Source organism: Larus michahellis, chromosome 2 (assembly GCF_964199755.1).
Source record: "Larus michahellis chromosome 2, bLarMic1.1, whole genome shotgun sequence".
Classification (NCBI taxonomy): Eukaryota; Metazoa; Chordata; class Aves; order Charadriiformes; family Laridae; genus Larus; species Larus michahellis.
Genome location: NC_133897.1, coordinates 52,916,431 through 52,935,754, shown reverse-complemented (window position 1 = coordinate 52,935,754; position 19,324 = coordinate 52,916,431). Strand labels below are relative to the sequence as shown.

Below are 19,324 nucleotides of genomic sequence, written 5' to 3'. Positions count from 1 at the left end.
CCGCATCTGTAAAAAGCTGTCTCTGATGTGGGAGAAGGTCAAAAGCATTTGGACACAAAGGAGTTAGAAACAGACTCTGACCCCACATCCTCTTATACCCTGGTATAACCAGGGTATATGAACTTATCATACCAAATGTAAAGGCTTCCTGCACTGGGGCAGCTTAGCCTAGTTGAGAACGAGCCAGTCTACTATTATTCCTCTGCCTTCCCATTAGGAACAAGATGCACTTCATTTTTGTCTAGATTTTCCTTTATCTTTTTCTTAAAAAAACCCACAATACACAGGTTTTGCATAACCGTGGTGGGATCATAAATACTTCAAGACACGTACGCTGCAATTCAATTCTTTATGCAAATCATACGACACTGCATCTCTTCTGTGAATGGATAAACATGAGTTTTATAAATCAGGAAAAATCCTGGGGAAGTTTACTCTGAGTTTCACAGGGAAGTGAGAATTAGTATCTGAGTGAATCAGTTGTTATGCCACGGGACGTTTTGCGTACGTACGTGTGCTGTGCATGCCCTACTGCGGAGGGTGACATCAGATTCTTTCTCCAGCCTTTACAATTGCATCTATGCCAATGCTCCGGCAAGGCATTTGGGGAGTATTATCCCCTGCCGTACTAAGTGAAATCCAATCCCCAATAAAAACACAGCCCTTGTGGTGTGACTGTCCATGCATGTGAAGGTTTGTTTTCCATTAATACTTGTACAGTAATATTGGACTTTGCAGAGGTTCATTTAATGAGAAAACAAAAGGAACACATACACACACTGCAGAGGAAGTTTTAAACCGGAGTGAATAATAGAAGAAAATAACTGTGGCAGCTTTACCAAAGCATTTACAGAAACCTTTAAAAATTCATATTTTAACAGTGACAGGGAAAAACACTCTTTATTTTTTTTTAAATTTTAAAATGAATAGGTATCTGAAAATATATCTAATCACTTCAAGCTGTCACCACCCACCCCTGGAAACTGGGGGTGGAAAAGAGGAGGAATAAACTGCTGATGATGGAAATGCTCGGTTATTTGTTCATTGTCAGGGAGCAGGGACAGAAATAGCTCTTCCAGTGTGCCGAGATGATGTGTAAATTTGTCCGTCTGAGGGTCAGCTCAGCTTTTTCAAAGCTAAGTAATGCAAGATAATGCTGCTACTGCGGCTAACTGGGAAGTTTAAAGGATATAAATTCAATGCTATTTTAAATCCTAACTCTCATGAAGGTCCCTGAAAATGTCAGCCTAACACATACATCATTACCTAGTGCCCCGTCTACCTAATCCACAAGTACCAAAAAATGGAACTTTTCTCATGTCCCACCATATTTGGTGTCATCTTGAAACTCCATCTGCTGAGATCAAAAGAATCGTACTTTTACTGTTTATTTCTAAGCTCACTCTGATAGATGCAGAGAAAGTCATCTCAAAAAACAGGTGGCAAAAAGGGTCAAATAAGAGAGATCTCGGGATTTTTAATTCAGTCTTGTGATGTCCATTCCTCATTTAGAAATGGAAAGACACTACCTCTTCCCCTTGCTCTCAATTGCCTGGTAAAGAGAACATTTTTTACATACAAATTTTTTTTAAAAGTTGCAGATGCAGAGATTGGAACAGCTTTAGGTCTCAACTTGAGCAAACAAATCAGACCTTTAGGGCAAAACATTTCTAAAAAGCCAACTCTGACTTTACAGACAAAAAAATCCCAAAACAAACAAGCAAAAAACCCCCAAACCAAGCAAACAAGAAAATCCCCACCAAACACCAAACCCACCAACCAAACCAAACCCCCCAAAAGCCCAACAAGGTATGCCTCCTCTCCAACATTTTAGTGGCGTTTCTGAAATGCCTCTATCAATTCCAAGTCTTTAGTACTTAACCGTATGGGAAAAAAGTTAAATACAGAATACAGTCTCCCTAGTTGATAGTAGCTTTCTACAATTACCCTTACAGGCCATTTGATTTGATAATATATTCACCATGATATAAAATTTACATAATGTTTTTCAATGACTTATTAATATGCAAATATTAGGAAAAAGATTGAAAATGCAACTCAAATGTTCTTCAACCATGATGATGTGCTATTTAAAGATGGGGCGGGGGGGGGGAAGAATCAAATGGAACCTCATCATCACACAAATAAAGCACAGTCAGAGAATACAACAGGTTGAGTTCTAGACCAGCTACACTGCAAGTCCTATAGATGTGCTCCGTGTTCACAAAACACAAAATGTATTAATTTTGAAATACAAGGAAATAATTATTAGAACTACCCTTCGCTATACAGAAGGGGAAGGAAATGGAAGCGGTAGCTGATGGCTCCACTGTTGAAAGCTGAAGGGCGAAAAGCATTCCAGGACACGCTTCCAAACATCTGCCTGTAAAGCTCAAGAATACCTCACAAACAATCCTCAGGACTTCTAATGCCTTTAAATAGAGCACATCAACAAAATACTATTGTAAATCAGTGATCCTCTAGTCCTTCCAGATGACAGGCTTATGACAATCCCGATCGTGGATTACTATATGAAAAGGCAGTGAACTTTCCAGACTCTAGGAGGTTAATTTAGGCAAAAACTACCACCATCTAAGCCCTTAGCTGGAACCAGGGCCACGAGTTCTAACAGCACCTGCAGCTGGTCACTGCAGGAATTGCTCCAGTCTGATCACAAGCTGCTCGCAAAACATATTTGAAAAATAACAACACGGGAAAAGTAGGCAATAAAACTAAAAAGCTGAGAGCTACACTGTCCTTAAAGTTTGAAGTCATTTTAGAACAAAAGATTCACTATTTTTCACAAAAACGGTCAAGTTGCACCATGGCTCCACACAAAGCTTGTCTTTGTTCGATACCTTCAGTACTGTCACCTCTGAAATCCCAAGCCCTTACATTTTTTATTAAAAAAAAAAAAAAAACAAAACATTTTCTGGGGGGTGGGATGGGGTTTTCTTGTTCTATTTTTTCCTTTTGTTTTTGTTTTTTAAAGTCAAGAATCATAAGAATTTTTTCTATTGCAAAGCATAAAAACAAAAGCCTAAATTAAAACTAATTGCAGCCTGTTAACTAATAAATTTAGGGCCTAGACAGACACACTCAACCCTTTTTTCTGAGGAAAACTATTAACACCTTCATGAGTTCCTTTTGTTGGCACTGGCTCCGATAATTTTTTCCTCTTCCAAAATGGTTTAATCTATTTTGATAGCAGTCTCTGCCGGTAGCAAAACACATTTAGCAGTAACACTCCTGTGTTACGGCTCAGCCAATTTTTTTGCCTATTTAAGACTTAAGGTAACTTTTCCTACTTAGGCATACACCCTGAAATGTCTGAGGAGAGGTTTGGCATCTACCCTAAAAGCCCCAGATGAACGGCAACTGAGCTATTCCCTGAGATACTCTCCAGCCTACAACTTGGAATATGAGAGCCTGAAGCTTGGTCCTGCGAGCTCTGCTCCGCCCTGTAATAAACCCATGCTGAATTCTCTTCAGTCCTGTCTGGTTCAGCTAAACAATGTCCTGTCATTGATGAGGAATTGTATTCTGTTAGGGGATATGGTGGGTCCATAGACCCTTTGACAGAAGAGATAGAGATTGCAGTGTACCCATAAGAAAGCCGCGAGTTGCGTCGTATAAGGACAATGTAACAAAAAGGAGAAAGAAGAAGATTGCTTCAGAGAACAAGGAGAGTTAGGCTGTGAGAAAGCCAGATTTTGAGCAATGTGAACAGGATTTCAATAACCAATCGCATTGTAGCTATGAGCGTGTGTGCTATGTAACCTAACTAATTGAAAGCGTAGAAAGAACGCGTGAACGGAGCGTGAACAAAAGATTAGGTATATAAGAAAGCCAAGTTTGTAATAAAGAAAAAAGCTTAACTTAACCCTTCAAAGAGAGTCTTGTCGTTTGTCTGTCCCGACTGAAACAACAGTATTCTACACCAGACACCAAAAACTCTGGACAGCTGAACACACAAAGGACAAAATATATTCTCAATGTTAAGATGAGCACAAGCGAAATGTACGGTTATAAGGTGATTTCCTTTGCTTTCTGCTTTGGTAAATTTGGTGCTTAATCCTCACTGAGTGCTTGGAGAGGCCCAAAGAACAAACTATCAGAGATCTTGCTTTAGAATTTTACAATGCAAATACCAACTACGTTTTGTGCTGAGAGGCTGTAAACTTAAAAATGAAATATACCCAAAGAGCAACCAAACGACCAAAGGATTTATTATCCACCAGAAGAAAACTTATTGCAGAAAGCTTAAGAATGTCAGTGTCACACCAACAAGCTCTTTCACACTCCTATGTACACAAACAACCAATTATTTTTTGTGTCTTGATAACCTACTTCAGATGAACAAAGAGTCCATCACTTTTCCTTAGCTCCTTATCAGTCACTTCATACATGCCTATAGCTAACATTATTATGCTACGGTTTTTTAAGTGTCTGTCATCAAGTGGGTCTTTGATAGAGCTGATGGATGTTTTAAGTCCTTTCTTAGGCTCGACAGAATAGTTAGACTGATGCTCTGTAGTGGTAATTAGGGAAGAAAATAGAGCCACCAGCCAGTTGGGGGATTATTAGCAAGTAATTTAGCAAGCTGTGCACATATAAAACACAAAGGCCCGCGAAAAATAAGCAGATAGCTTGATCCTGAAAGAGTGGGAACCTAGAACTGCTGGAGGCCAGAGGTCTGTTAATACACAGCATTTGAAATGGCAAGAAAAAGAATAAAGTCTGTACAAACGTCAGTAACGAACAAGACTTAAGGGAAAAAAATAGAGATATCTCTAACTTGAGCCATGAATTTTTCCTTCAAAAACAACTTGGAAAGATCCAGAATAGAGTCATGGCTCTCTGTGCCAAAGGGGCACAGTACATTAAAAAGCATTTAGAGGCTGCTAACAACTCTTCTGTCAAAGAATTTACATATCTAATAACTCTTCATAGAGAGCTCCATTTTGTTACGATATTCTCAATACAAGAAATAAAAAATTATGGGAGTCTAAATTCATACGACAACCTGGCTTCAAAGACAAAGACCAAGAAGAGTCTGTATGGGTGCATGCATGCGCGTCTCCTCATTAATAAGCTGCCTACTGTGATGGGCTCTTGGAGTAGGCAGCATATAATTATGTTCCTCTGATGACTTCTCAGCATATATAGGCACACAACTAGTGTTTACAAAGACTGCAGCTCTAATTTGTCCAAAAACTGGTGATCCGGAATTACAGGAGACTCTGTTGTTTCTGAGAGGTGTCCTGAGAGCACAGATCAACCCACTGAGCAAAAAAAACCACGAGAGGAATAGCATGCCCCCAAGAAGAATGAGGGATGGCTTCTTTCAAAACTCTCATGAAATAACAAAATGGAAAGTGCAGCTATAAGAGCTAAAAAACGGGCCAGGTGTGCCAATGCTTACGTTCCCAATGCCCCACTAATGCAAAGATCCTAATGCAAAGTTTTCTAGGAGGTCACGATTTCACCTACTAGGTTCCACCCCTCAACACTACGTCACACTTACGGTTGTTTTAATGCCATAACGCAATTCTCCAGGCTATTTGGAATTTCTCTCCCCAAATCAAGAATCTCCTTCCCTCTCCCTTACTCACGGGTATTACAAGCTTTATATTTAAAAATTCTACTGAAGTTATTTCACAATTCACAAAAAGATAGCCACGGCAAAACTAGCACAAATAGACCAGAAATATTATGGAACACGAAATTCAGTTCCCTGTCACATGTAAAGAAACCTTCCATGAAAATGTATTCACAACATTTAAACGTTTATGCAGTTTGTGCTAATCCAGGAATAAAGAATGCCACACGTGGAGTAAAGAAGTAAAGGGCAGTTTCAAGAGTGGCTGTACTCACTTTTTGAATCCTTCTTCATGGAACAGAGAAAATATAACCCTGCAGACTCCTGTTATTATTTTACGTAGCCAGCACTATTAAAAGTTCTCGCTGAATGTGAACATCTCTAAGGTCTGTAAAAGGCCTGAGGGTCCATAGCTTTCTCCTGTCACCGTTCCAGCTAATCTACGCTTCTTCGAGAAGGGCAAGTGAAGTTTAATTGTTAGAAACTAATTTTCTTAAGCTTTTCATTAGCAAGCATTTCAACAGAAACAAAAGTGATGAAATGAAAGTTTCAGAAATTAAAGTATTTCAACGCATACATAACATGAATAACCCAATGTTAAAAATCTGTGTCACCTCTGCAGTGCAGCTCCAGTCCTTCAGGTTACTCACCATTACTGTTATTCTTACTTGCAAAGACAGAGCTGGACTGGTAAAGATTTAAAACAAAGTACGCTAAGGGCAGTGTGACCATGTTTTACAATTAAATACTGCTAGTGAACGACAAATAATTTAAAGAAAATATACTGAGATCTCAGGCTCTCATTACTCTGTTTTCATTGTTGTTTTGATGAACTCTGAGAAAACGCTCTTGCAAAAAAATAAATCAAGGAGATGCCCTTTTTAATTGACCAGGAATGATCAACGGCCAAGGGTAACCCCTCCATGGAAACGGTTCTTCTACCAGTTTCAAATACGTGTATGATCAGTCAGTTTAAAGCAGCTTTCCACAGAATCAGGTGGTGCCAAAAGTTAAGCACAATTACATGACAAAAGTTAAGTATTCCCTACTTTTGGATTTATTTTTTTTCTGAGAACACCTGTATCTATCTGTTTGGTCCACCAAGCAACAGAAGGAGCCCTCGTGGCTTCCTGAATAAACACAAACAGCGTGTTTACAACACACAGCGCATGGCTGGAGAAGCAGCATGTGTTAACTAGAGAAAAGCTCCAGCTAAAGGCAGCTAAGCTGTACTCCGCGCCTGCCCTACCCCTGGTCAGTACCACGGCTGGGCATTCTGACTGATCTTCTCTCTCAGAAGCCTGCTAATTTGAATTATAAATACTTTTAAAGCTCAGAAGCTCCCCTCAAGATCCAAATTTTTAAAAAGGTATCTATTTTACTTAGAATAAACAAAGTTTAAAAGTCTGAGCAAAGCTTTCTGACAGAGGTCCTGACCACACCGTCAAGAGCAATCCAGAAGTGCCTCCAGGGCCTTGCAAACATCCATGAAGCTTCATGTGCAGGGACAACCTGGGACAATCAGTGGTACATTCCCCGCCTCAGAGACAATTCAGTAGAGGGTTGTTACAAGGATATTGGATATTCACCCGCTCAAGAAAAGGGATATTATTTGCAAGGTCTGGTGTGTTTCACAGAATACTGCACATTTTCTAGCCTTTGCAAGTACAGCCTTGTCTTGGGAACTACAGGAATTAGCAGTTAATGCTGTTCTCATGTCAGTAGACATCCTATACTAATGCAATTGTCCTCAAACCCCCAAATCATTCTGCCTTTTCAAGATATCAAAACCTCAAGTGCACCTCTTCACCTGAAACTTGTCTTACTTCCACCCTGAAAATCCTTTAGCTTTGCCAAGACAAACATTTCTGGATTATACAAAGCAACAATGAAATGCACAGAAATTTGCCGTTGAAACAACACTGGGCGCTTATACATTGTTCAATTCTGTGTACAATTCATTAAGCAACTACATGCCTCTTTTAAAAGGAGCAGCTGCCCAATTTCCAGTCTGCTGCACACTGCTGTGCTGTGAAACCATGAGGGCTTACTTCAGATCTGAAGCACAGCTTGCTGCAAAATACAGGCGACTTTGGCTACTTCTAGTAAATCCGTATTCATAAAATATGAACACAAAAGTGAAATAAGGAGGTCCAGAATGCATTCCAAGACCATTTATCTCTTAATTTCAATCTGTTCATCATTAAACTGTCCCGGAACAATGACCAGTCCTTAAAATTTACCGCAATTGTTCCAGATAAGCAACAAACATTTGTCTACATCTCACCTCCTTCTTTCTGCAGGTTGCAAGTGAACTCTAAAATCCTGAATTTTGTTATAAGCTTTTGCCTATTGCTCCCTTCTTCAAGGTAGACACCATTAGAATCACAGAATCCTTTCGGTTGAAAAAGACCTTGAAGATCATCAAGTCCAACCATAAACATAACAGTACCAAGTCCCGCACTAAACCACGTCCTAAGCACCACATCTACATGTCTTTCTAACACCTCCAGGGATTGTGACTCAACCGCTTCCCTGGGCAGCCTGTTCCATTGCTTAACAGTGCAAGAGGGAAGTTTGTTATTGTATTTTTCAGTGTTCACCTCTATCTTCTTTGGAAATCAAGAAGTGCTGTGGAACACACAGAATGAACAGCTAACAAAGCTCTCCAAGCTGAGAAGAGATGCAGAGTTTTCAAAATGGGAGATATTTTGAATATTTTATTTTATCCATACTTTTTCCTATGGTAATAATCCAAAAATATTTTATTATTTTTTGTTTGCTCTCACATCTGTCCAGACTTAAATTACTACATTGTCTCCATTATAGCCTATTAAAAAAATAATTAAAATTTCCTAGAATTGCGTTCCAGTAATCACATTAAAACAAGCTACAACTTGTTGTATAATAACAATTACTTCTTTTTGTTGTTATTCTACTGTGCCATCAAATTTGCCAAAGCCATAGCTTCCAGTAATTACAGGAAATCAACATCAAGATTTTTTTTTTTGCCTTCTCCTCTCATTCTTCATCTTTCTGTTCTGCTAGTTCCATTGTTCAGCATCCTCACAGCTAATGCCTGTACCTTACTCCCAGTTTGAATTTATCAGGCTTTAACTTTCAGGTCTTGATTCTCGCTATCCCTTTCATTACCAGATGAAAGAACTCTTCACGCTTAATCAAGCTTCCTTTTTGTTGTCTTTTGTATACATTAATCAATTTCTAAAAAAAATTCCTTACATCCACATCTCTTTCTTGCCCTTAAGGTTGTTTTTTTTTTGAGCTCACACATCCACCCCATGCTTTTTACTATTAATAATATTGAAAATTGAGTAAATGTAATTTTAAAGAAGGTAAAGAATCCTGTGCCAGGACACAATAAGGTTAAGCACTTCGCACATACAAAACAAGTTATGATCCCCGCTCCAAAGAGATCAAAGAGCAGACATATGGCTGTAGACAACAGGAAAAACCACAAGAGGATACTAAGCAGACTGGGTTGTCCAGCTAACTGACCCAGAAGCCAACGCTGTACCAACTTTGAAGCCAACCGTACCATGTGTAGAAAGTAATGTTCCAAAATCTGTCTTGCTAACACTTGGAGGTAAAAATTAAACATCTTGCTCAAAAGATGCCTGCAGCTCTTTTGCTCGTGTTCCCAAAGATTACACTGGATATTTTGTAGAGACTTTACAGTTTACCATAAGCATGAAGTGATGAAGAATTTTTAGAGCAAGAAGAGGTTAGTTGCAAAGAAATTACTATCTCCCTGGAAAAAGGGAGTTTCATTCTGTCACTCCTGCAGCACTGTGCCAGCACGCAGAAATAGAGGACTGTTTGATAAAATAAGATTCTGCTGTGATACCAAAGAAAAGTACAATTAGGACTACTCAGCAACTTACTAGCTTAGCATCAAAAAGGACAAGCATATCTAATGTCCCTATAATAGGAATGGCTAATTTGCTAGTAACATTCCTAAAGGAACCCCTAAAACTCAAGATCAATATGGATTATTTTAGGGTGGTTTTTTTCCCCCTTCACTGCTACTGGAATTGTTTTTATATGTTGTTTATCTTCTAGCCTTCGCTCAAGATCTGCTTAATTTTTGCTGCAACTGGGAGTTACCTGATGTGGTGATGGCCCAGGCAAGAGCATAAAAAAGTGGCTAAGTAAGAATGAATGCAGTAAAACACGAAGACAAAGGAGGTTAGAATTTCTTTAAAATTATTATATCAACGTCTAAAGATAAAAGTTCAGGATTAAACAGAAAACTGCTACCTTTCACTAAATACCTTTTTGGCAAGAAAAGTTTTTTCAGCTTCCTAACAAACATTTCCTGACTTGTAAAATGCTTCAGCCTGCAGCAAATAAAATTGCAAGAAGTGTAAGAACACCAAAAATTCCCTTATCTAATTTTATTTACTATTTCTGGGGATTTATTCTATTTAAACTTAAGAGGAGGAGGAGGAAGAGGAGGGTGAAAAGGCAATTAGCTTTCAAGCAAGGGGAAAAAATTTAAACCATGACATTCAGTTATAAAAATATTGGGTTTGCTGTAGCGAAAGGAAAATCAAACCAGGCGAGTCCTCAGGTCTAGAATGCTGATCCTGCAGTGACCAGTATGGTTTCAGGGAAAGACCAACAGGACCAAACTACACTGCACACTATGGATTGTGCAATGCAGAGGAAAAATTGTGCAAAGATGAAAAAGTGCTTCCTGACCCTTGCAGCAATCAGTTTACTCCTTGAAGCATGAGATTTGATTACCTTCATCTCAGCGGGCACAACCATGAATATCACTGTATACCTTCTAATGCCCAGCACGTTCTATTTGATAAACAGACAATAACGTAAGAATTTCTAGACCACTTCAATTCTGCAACCCGGGCAATAATTCCCACGAGAAATGTATGGCAAGAACAGGTACAAACAGCATCAAGGGCATTTAACACTTTGGAATTTAGATCTTCTTTTTCAAGGGAAAAAAAGCCTATAAATTAATGAAGTCTACGAAACCCCACAACAGAAAAGCAAGAAAACCCGGTGAAGAAGTGATTTACCCAATATAAGCTTTAGAACAACACGTGTACCTGTCACGTGGCATATATCCCTGTGGTCTGTCATAAAGCTTCAGTGCAGATGTTTTCAAAAGCCCCTAAACACCACCCATCAAAACAATCAAATAAGAACATTGACGGTTCAACATCTGTGTCCTGCTCAAACATACACTGAAAAATACTTGAAGTTTGACATGCCGTAATTACAGAATAACTTCAGGCATGCAATGGTATTGGCTTAAGAACATCTTTAGACTGCAGCTCCGGTGGTAGCGCTGTCTTTCCTCAGTGCGCACAGCATTAATTCATCGTTCCTCTGTCAGGTACAAGCCTCCTCACCAGCTTCAACACAAACCAATTTCAGTTGAACCTCTATGGGAATAGGGCAACAAGCCTGAGAAGCTGTACCAGTTCTGCATAAATCAGGTAACACAGTCAAGTACCCCCTTTCACCAGGAATGAGAGTTTGAAGGGGTTTTAAGGGTAGGAAGAGTGTCACATGCTGAGCAGAAGCACACAGAAGTACACTGAGCATTGTAGGCACAGATCAGAGAGGATTAGGGCTACTTATGCAAAACGCTGAGCTCAAATTCTTACTTATGACAAATACTAGGTTTTAATGAACTCCAGATCTCCCATTAAATTTACTAACTCCGAGTTCTGGAAGGTCTTTTTGATCTTGTTTTTAATTTTTTTATTTTTCTGCAATGTTACTGCCTCCCAGCAAAACCAGGAGTCTGTTCTGTGGGTACTCCTTCTTCCCTAAGCATGCAGGGATGTGGAGCTTCAAAGTGCCTTACACCCTAGAGGGGGAGGGGGACTGATCGGAGGGTAACAGTGCTACTGTCTGATGTCAGGTCCAAGATGCAAGAGGACAAGAAGCAAATCATTTTGTTAGCCAAGATATACAAAAGAAGCTATTATTGGAGAAATCAGAATTACCATCGTGTTTGCCAAGATGAGCGCCTTGGAAAGTCCTCAGCAAAGCCATTCTCTTCGATGCCTTTTTAACAGCAACAGTAGCACAAGATTAGCAGATTTATAGTCAAATACATGACTCTCTCCTGATTCAGGGATTTCAGTGAAGAGGCTTATGCACGTGTTTCATTCTAACTTCCATGTTACTTAAACACTGCACCAACCTTTCTCTTAAGTTTTAGCTCCTCTACTCTGCAAGTCCACCTCTGTAAAGCAGTTACCATATCCTCAACTCACAGCTTGCACTTGAGCTTTCTTTACCTACACTAGATTTAAACATATGCTTAAATGCTTTGCTGAAGAAGAGATGAATTTCCAAGTCGTGAGCGTTTTGGAACCAGAGTCAAAGAATTAAGAAGTCCAGTAGCTGGATTTGGGGAAATACGAAAGCAGGAGAGGTGGCATGCCTTTAACACTTTCTTGTGCGTCCTTACTGGGATGAATGCGTGCTTGAAAGGACCAAAAAGAAATAGTAAAATGTCTTCTTGTTGCCTGAAGGTATTTAATGCAGTGGAGCAAGGGGAATATAATCAGCATTAAAGCGCTCTTCATAAATAATGGACAGTCTAGCAGCTTTTATCTACTCTGCACTTTAAGAAAGTTTCTACTCCTGAATATTTCATGAGTAAAAGGTAATTTATTGTGGCTTTTAAATTATACAATTCAGAAACTGTTAGAAAAAAAGTTCTATGTTCAACACAATAATGACTAGTTTTGAATTTCTAAAGAAACACTGGCAGCCTAAATACATATTTTGAAACCTAGCACATACAAACTACCAGGCCCACCTTTGCCCTAAACTGCAACTACTGATTTTTAAGATGTCCAGTCCTATTCAGCAATACAGTATTTATTTTCAAGTGAAGAATAAACCTGAATGTACATTTTCCTAAGATGTCAGTTCTAGTTTGCACTTCTCAACAAAGTATATGGCTGATCACAGGTCATTTAAGATGCGCACCTGTGACAGACACTTTCAAGAAATCTGCTTTCTGTACATTATTTTAAAGGTGTACTTTATTACAGCCTTTTAAAATGACAATTAGAGTTCCACATAAACAAAATCATTAAGGGAACATACTGGTGAACAGGTGAATCGTCAAGATGAGTTAGAGGTAACCTTAGCTCTGTCCCCTGTGAATATAAGGCTACGATGCAATCTTATTGCCGCATCCAGAGACAGATGCTCTGTGGGTGTAGATTAGCATGACTTCACAGAAGTCGGTCGTGCTACATCTGGTTTCTGTCAACGGAGGCACCACTGCACTTCTCCTCAGCATCAAATCTTCTCTGTACAACGTCACACGCCTATGAAAAAACACCATGGGGGCCTGCTGCAAACCAGCACACCGAGCATCCCAGTGACTCGCAGCTTTAAGAACACCAAAGCAAGTGGCTTCAGAACATTAAAAGGTAACGTCCCTTAGCCAGAGCTATCCTTGGGGAATTTTTCAGTTTTCTTTCTAACCCCACACTTCCAAACCATAGAGCTACTATAACCCAAAAGAACCCAAGAAACAACCCAAAAAATACGACAATTCATTTTCTTTGAGCAAAGATAGTAAAAATAGCTTTCCTTTCGTATTTTCCTTGTATGGTAACTGAGTCCCCACCCCAAATCCTCTTCTTTTATTCACATTCCCCACTTTGAAACACCAGATAAAGAAGAAGTTAAAACACAAAAGGAACTATCTGCAGAAATTAGAAGCAATCCGAACAAACAGTACCACACATGGCAAATCATCTACATACTAATAGCCTCCTGCATGTGGACAATACACATCTGTGACAAAAAAGAGGTTTATTTATGGAATGATTTCTTATAACACAGCAAGGAAGAAATCTGAGACACCTGGCGAACTTCTAGATCAACCATCTTTCCTAGCAGCAAAGTGCAGTGCAAGTCCCATGGAGTGACAGGACAGACACAAAACCACCATGTACAAAGCCGAACTTTGGATTTCAGATATTTTTCTGTGCATTTGAAAAAATCAAATTGATCTTTCGTACTTAATTCACATGGGCTCAGAGCTTTGTTGAGATGATACGCCCCTCCCAAATTTACCAGCAGAAAAATTCAGACAGACCTCTCACGCACGATTTGGCATTAGACGCCTCAACAGCAGCAGTATGGTTATTTGAAGGGAAACAGAGAATCACAGAATAGTTTGGGTTGGAAGGGACCTTAAAGATCTTCTCGTTCCAACCCCCCTGCCATGGGCAGGGACACCTCCCACTAGACCAGGCTGCTCAAAGCACATCTACAGTCTGCACCTTACACTACACGTTACCATTGCCACACATCTAAAACAGTTGCTAAACTGTTTACTTATAGACATAGTGAATGTGCTTCCTGATAACTCTGGTTTGCTTAAGATGGTACTCAAAAGTAAGCATGACATCTTTCATCCGGGTCTGTCAAATACTGAGTGCCAATTGGGAAGCTGCAAGCAATGCACAGGTTTTCTCCTGGCCCACTACACACAGATAGATTTTTCCTTTGGTCAATAAATTCTCTCAAGACACTGCATTTAAAAGCTTTATATGTACTAGCAGACAAATCATACTTTTGAAACAGAGCTTTTGATGTCTGTTGCAGACCTGGTAGGAACAAGAACCATTGACACCTATAGGCTTTCTTGCTGGCTTTTGCATTGCTCTTCTCTCATTGCATTCTGTGGACTTGGGTGTAAAGGTAAAAGAAAAATCTTTATTAGGGAAAAAATTCAAAAGGAAGAAAATGTCTCTGAAGGAAACAAAGTATCTCAGTTGTTCCCCCTGCTTGTGCAACAAGAAAATGAAGCTGGTGGTAGTGCCTGCCAAAACAGACTGCACCTGGGTCCAAAACATCATTGATGGGTAACTAAGTTTATATACATCGATAGAGTTAAACACCAACACTCTAGACTAATGAAGACACAGACATGCTCTTCTGTTTGATAGTACCTAGCAATTTGTCAAGTGACTGTAATCGAAGCCAAAGACAGCTTGTTTACTCTGTATTAAAATACAATATTTCATATCACACTGTTAGAGTAAATGATACATATATCATCTGGTATTTAGATAGAGCTTTGGATATCTAAGAGAAAATGGGATGTGTCAGTTTAAATGAGCAATCCCACATAGAATGACTACGATACTCATATAAAATCAATCTATGGACAAGCCCCTGGAATGCTAAGCCTCCTACACCAAATCACCCGATGCGAAATGAACTGACCCCTCTATAAATGGTGCAACTGCCCTGCTTCATATAGAAGAGATTAAAAAAATGGGTGCCCATTTCCCCTACTCCACCTCCACCCTGATATGCCCACAAACTAGACACAGAAAAAGAGGCATAGTCATTTTGAATGCCAGCTTCCAATATGTAACCCTACTGAGAAACAATTCTCGGAAGAAAATTCTTGCATTGAAATAAACTTTAGGTATCACTGAACTCACTCCATGTGTCTTAAGAGGTCAAACAGACAGGTCAACTTACGTAGCTCTCCTACTTTCAGTATTTCACACAGCATCTTTGTCAGCTCAATGCTGCTTCGGCCAAATGGGCACTCATGCTTGTCTTCTCGACTGCTGTTCTCCAGGACAATCTGAAGGAGGAATCAAAATGGAAAATAGTCAGCTTGAAGAACCCATGAGTTGAAGTACTGTCCTCCACATCCAATATTTACAAGATATACCAGGCTGAATTTAGGAAACTGTATGTGGAGGCTCTGTTTTCATAAACCTTAGCCCTTCCCCCAGCTAAACGACCTGTATCTGCCCGAGGCAGTTAGCAACACAGAAGCAGTGCTGCTCCGTGACCAACTGGGAAGCTTTGCCATTCCTAGGCAATGTTGCTCTCATTGCTGTTCTGCACCATCCCTGGCTTGGAGAGATTGCAGAAGAAGCCAAAGAAATTGTTTAATTTCAAATTTTCCGGTTAAAGGAAATTAGATATAATGATTTATGGACATGAACACACCTAGAAGGAACTATAAAATAAAAAAGTGGGACAGAAATTACATAGCTGGATTCAGGCTCCAAAAAAGGTTCAAGTGTCAAAAAATCAAACTGACGCCCACAAAGGAAGAAAACGCGCACAAATTCTCTATTATGGAAGAAACCTGTGCTTGCATGTAAAGCATTTCAGGGAACTATGCCCCAAAAATGAAGCAGGGAGAGCTTTGTATTCTGTGTTGAGTGACACTGCAAAATAAATGGGAGAAAATAATTCCTTGCACAATTTTACACCCATTAAGTTAGACAATATCAGACACTGTTGGGATGAAGTTTTCCCTGGTACTACAACTAAAAGAGAGATTTCACTGTAGACAAACAAATGACTTTTAAAAATACTATAGATTTCATTGAAGCTGTGAGCCTGAAAAGAGAGCAAAACAGAAATGGTCAAAACAAATTCACGGTATGAATTGTCTTTGCAGTAACAAACTTTGCTACTTCAAGAAAAGAAACAAAACACATCCTAAACAGCTGCTGCATCGCCTGGGGATAAGGGACAGAGGAAGAAAACGAAATTTCAAAGGTAAGAGATTTTGCCAAGCACCAGAGAACGTCAGAGGCTCTCTAAATTTTCTTCACAAACAGCTGTTCAGACATTGCTCTCTGCTTTGCACTCCTCCAGCCTCCTTAACTCCCATCATCTTCATGTTTTAGTTTGTTTGGCTTTTTCGTTGGCTGTGATTTTGTTTGGGGTTTTATTTGTTTGTTTGTTTTAAATCTTTCAATCTTGGCTGCAAAGAAAGCTTTGCAAAAAGCTCCAAGTCTGGAACTTCACCCAAAATCAGCAGAAGAGGACCAAGGCAACACTGGATGCCAGCAAAACCTTTTCCCTCTCTTCCTAGATCTTAGTTGTGACTGTTTCATGCTCTCTTATGTGCAGAAGCCTGCTCTGTGAAGCAGTTAAAGCTAAAAGTGAGAAAAGAGGGAAAACCCAGAAGCAAGTAAGAAAGTTACGTGCTTCACAGAGTACGCCAAAGACTCTTCACCAAGCATCTATTCTAGTCCTGCTGTACAAAAGGGCAGCCTCTAGCTGATACTCTGCCCCAACCATCACCCCGGGATTTTAAAGGATGGTTGCTTTCTGTGTTTGTGGATGATTGTTTTCTCTTGCTTCCCAGTGTTGTTGTGTTGTTGTATTTTTAAATCGCCTAGACTTCCCACAGATGTTTAGAAAGTCATTAGGAATATGATAAATATTTGACCCCCATAAATTTTTATTGGGCTTTTCCACCAGGCCGGTGTCAGAATCACATTCACCAGTCTGCCAGGGGGGCAGACTTTTCCTTCTCAAAGTTTTGGTTTAAATTACATCTAATTGTTCCATGTCACCTCTGGATAACAGCTGTACCAAATCAAAGAAACACCCCTGCAATTTTTGTTTTACGTTGCTGCAGCCACTGTTCAAGGAACATGTGAATATTACTTTGCATTCTGGATGAGTCATCCTGCTTCAGTCTCTTTCATGGAGGATAGTGCTACATTTCCATACCCAAACGCAGGAGCGATGATAGAGTAGCACAAGCGCAATGTAAAGCTGTATCTCAACACCTCCCTGAGATCGCTTCTCTTGTTTTGTTATTATTGTGTTTTATCTCTCACATAATAAAACATAAAATCTGCATACTGGAGCGGGGAGCCGCTTTGACACAGATTTAGATACAGCAGAGAAACACTGGTAATAAAATCAATGGAGAGGCAAAATGAAAGGGTAAGGGGGAGGGGAAGGGAAGCACTCGAATCAGCATTCCTGCTCGCTTCTGGCAAATGCATTTTGTTGAGTTTCACATTAACCCGACATATTAACATTTCATGAGCACATAAATATTTAATGGTGACACCATATATGCATATAATGGAAGGCAGAATTACAGCAATCAATAAGAATGTCAGAGAAATAGTTAAGGCACTGTGTATTGCTATACAGCAAATTAAATGGCAATTTGAGTAATCAATATGTAAAGCAGCCTTGAAATGATCCTCAGACACACTCTCTGCAAGCATCATGTTTTAGCATTTGCTGTGCAAAACAAGGCAAAGCTGACATGTTAACGTTTCTGTAAGAAAGGAAGATGGAAGGCCCTTTACTACATCTAAATATCTGTAGGCAAATTTGACAGATACGGATCTTCAGTAAGAAACAGCAATGGTAAAGAGGGAAAGAAAAAAAAAGAGGTTCTTATAAATACCCAAAGAGAAATCATTCCTAATCTTGGCAACAGATTTACAACATTCATTATTATATTTGTAATACTCTTTTCACGACTTCGCGACTCATATCCTGTTCCAAAGTAAAAAGCTATAAATACAGCTGATAAGGGCATGATTTTAATGTTATTTCCTTTATCACTCTGGTTATGGAGGAGAAATAAGCAGAGAATGGACATGTTTACTTCATAAACTGGTGAAAACAATAGCAGGGGAAGAAACATAACACACAGCTCCAGACTGAAAATACTTCTGTATGTCTACAGAGCATACTGCTGGCTTGATTCACGTTTCTATCACAACAGTTATTTTACCAAGGAAAGGAAAGTACTGAGGAAATCACAAAGCCCACACAACCTTCAGTCAAATGGAGGTCTATCATTAATGTTCGTGAAGTGGCTGCACCCTATTATCTTCCTCTTCCTCCCCCTCAGAAATCCACAGCGAGCTGCAGATCCACCAGACATCTCACAATCAGCGGGTATGGCGGTTACATTTTGCTTAGGGGAAACAAATATTTTAAAATATTTTAAGGCAGAAACTATGGACATTGCAGGAGAACTCTTGGCACCATAGAATCATTTAGGTTGGAAAAGACCTTTAAGGTCATTGAGTCCAACCATCTACCTAACACTGCCAAGTCCATTGCTAAACCATGTCCCTAAGCACCACGTCTATATGACTTTTAAATACCTCCAGGGATGGTGACTCAACCACTTCCCTGGGCAGCCTGTTACAATGCCTGACAGCCCTTTCAGTGAAGAAGGTTTTCCCAATATCCAATCTAAACCTCCCCTGGAGCAACTTGAGGCTGTTCCCTCCCTTCTCATCTCTTGTTACTTGCGAAAAGAGATCAACACCCACCTCTGTACACCCTCCTTTCAGGTAGTTGTAGAGAGTGATAAAGTCTCCCCTCAGCCTCCTTTTCTCCAGGCTGAACAACCGCAGCTCCCTCAGCCGCCCCTCATAAGACTTGTGCTCTAGACCTCTCACCAGCTTCATTGCCCTCCTCTGGACACTCTTTAGCATCTCAATGACTTTCTTGTAGTGAGGGGCCCAAAACTGGACACAGTACTCAAGGCGCAGCCTCACCACTGCCAAGTCCAGGAGGGCAGTCACTTCCCTAGTCCTGCTGGCCACACTATTTCTGATACAAGCCAGGATGCTATTGACCTTCTTGGCCACCTGGGCACACTGCCGACATATTCCATCTTCCCTCAATCCTACCTCAACTCTGGTCTGCTTGGCTGACCTTTACTTTGATATTAGGAATCTACTTCTGCCAGTTTTTCCCTTCTTCAGTCCTTGCAGAGCTACACAACTGGGAAGGTCCAGTATGGAAATGTGGCTTCTAATACACTAGATGCTAAACAGCAAAAAGCCAAAACCCAGCTCAGAGTATGGTAGCACTAAATGCTGCAGATCCTCTTCTCTTCCTCTGCTCCTTTGATCAATACTGCCCATTACCATGAGG

General features: G+C 39.9%; 1 protein-coding gene across 5 annotated transcripts in view; it reads right to left on the bottom strand.

Annotated features, from left to right (window-relative positions):
- Positions 1–19,324, bottom strand: part of ELMO1 (engulfment and cell motility 1) — a 311,733-nt gene that overhangs the window by 136,337 nt on the left and 156,072 nt on the right. For all 5 annotated transcript variants that reach the window (XM_074575423.1, XM_074575425.1, XM_074575424.1 and 2 more), the window contains one exon: positions 15,125–15,233. In XM_074575423.1, coding sequence (XP_074431524.1) covers positions 15,125–15,233 — 109 coding nt within the window. The remainder of the gene's footprint in view (positions 1–15,124; positions 15,234–19,324) is intronic.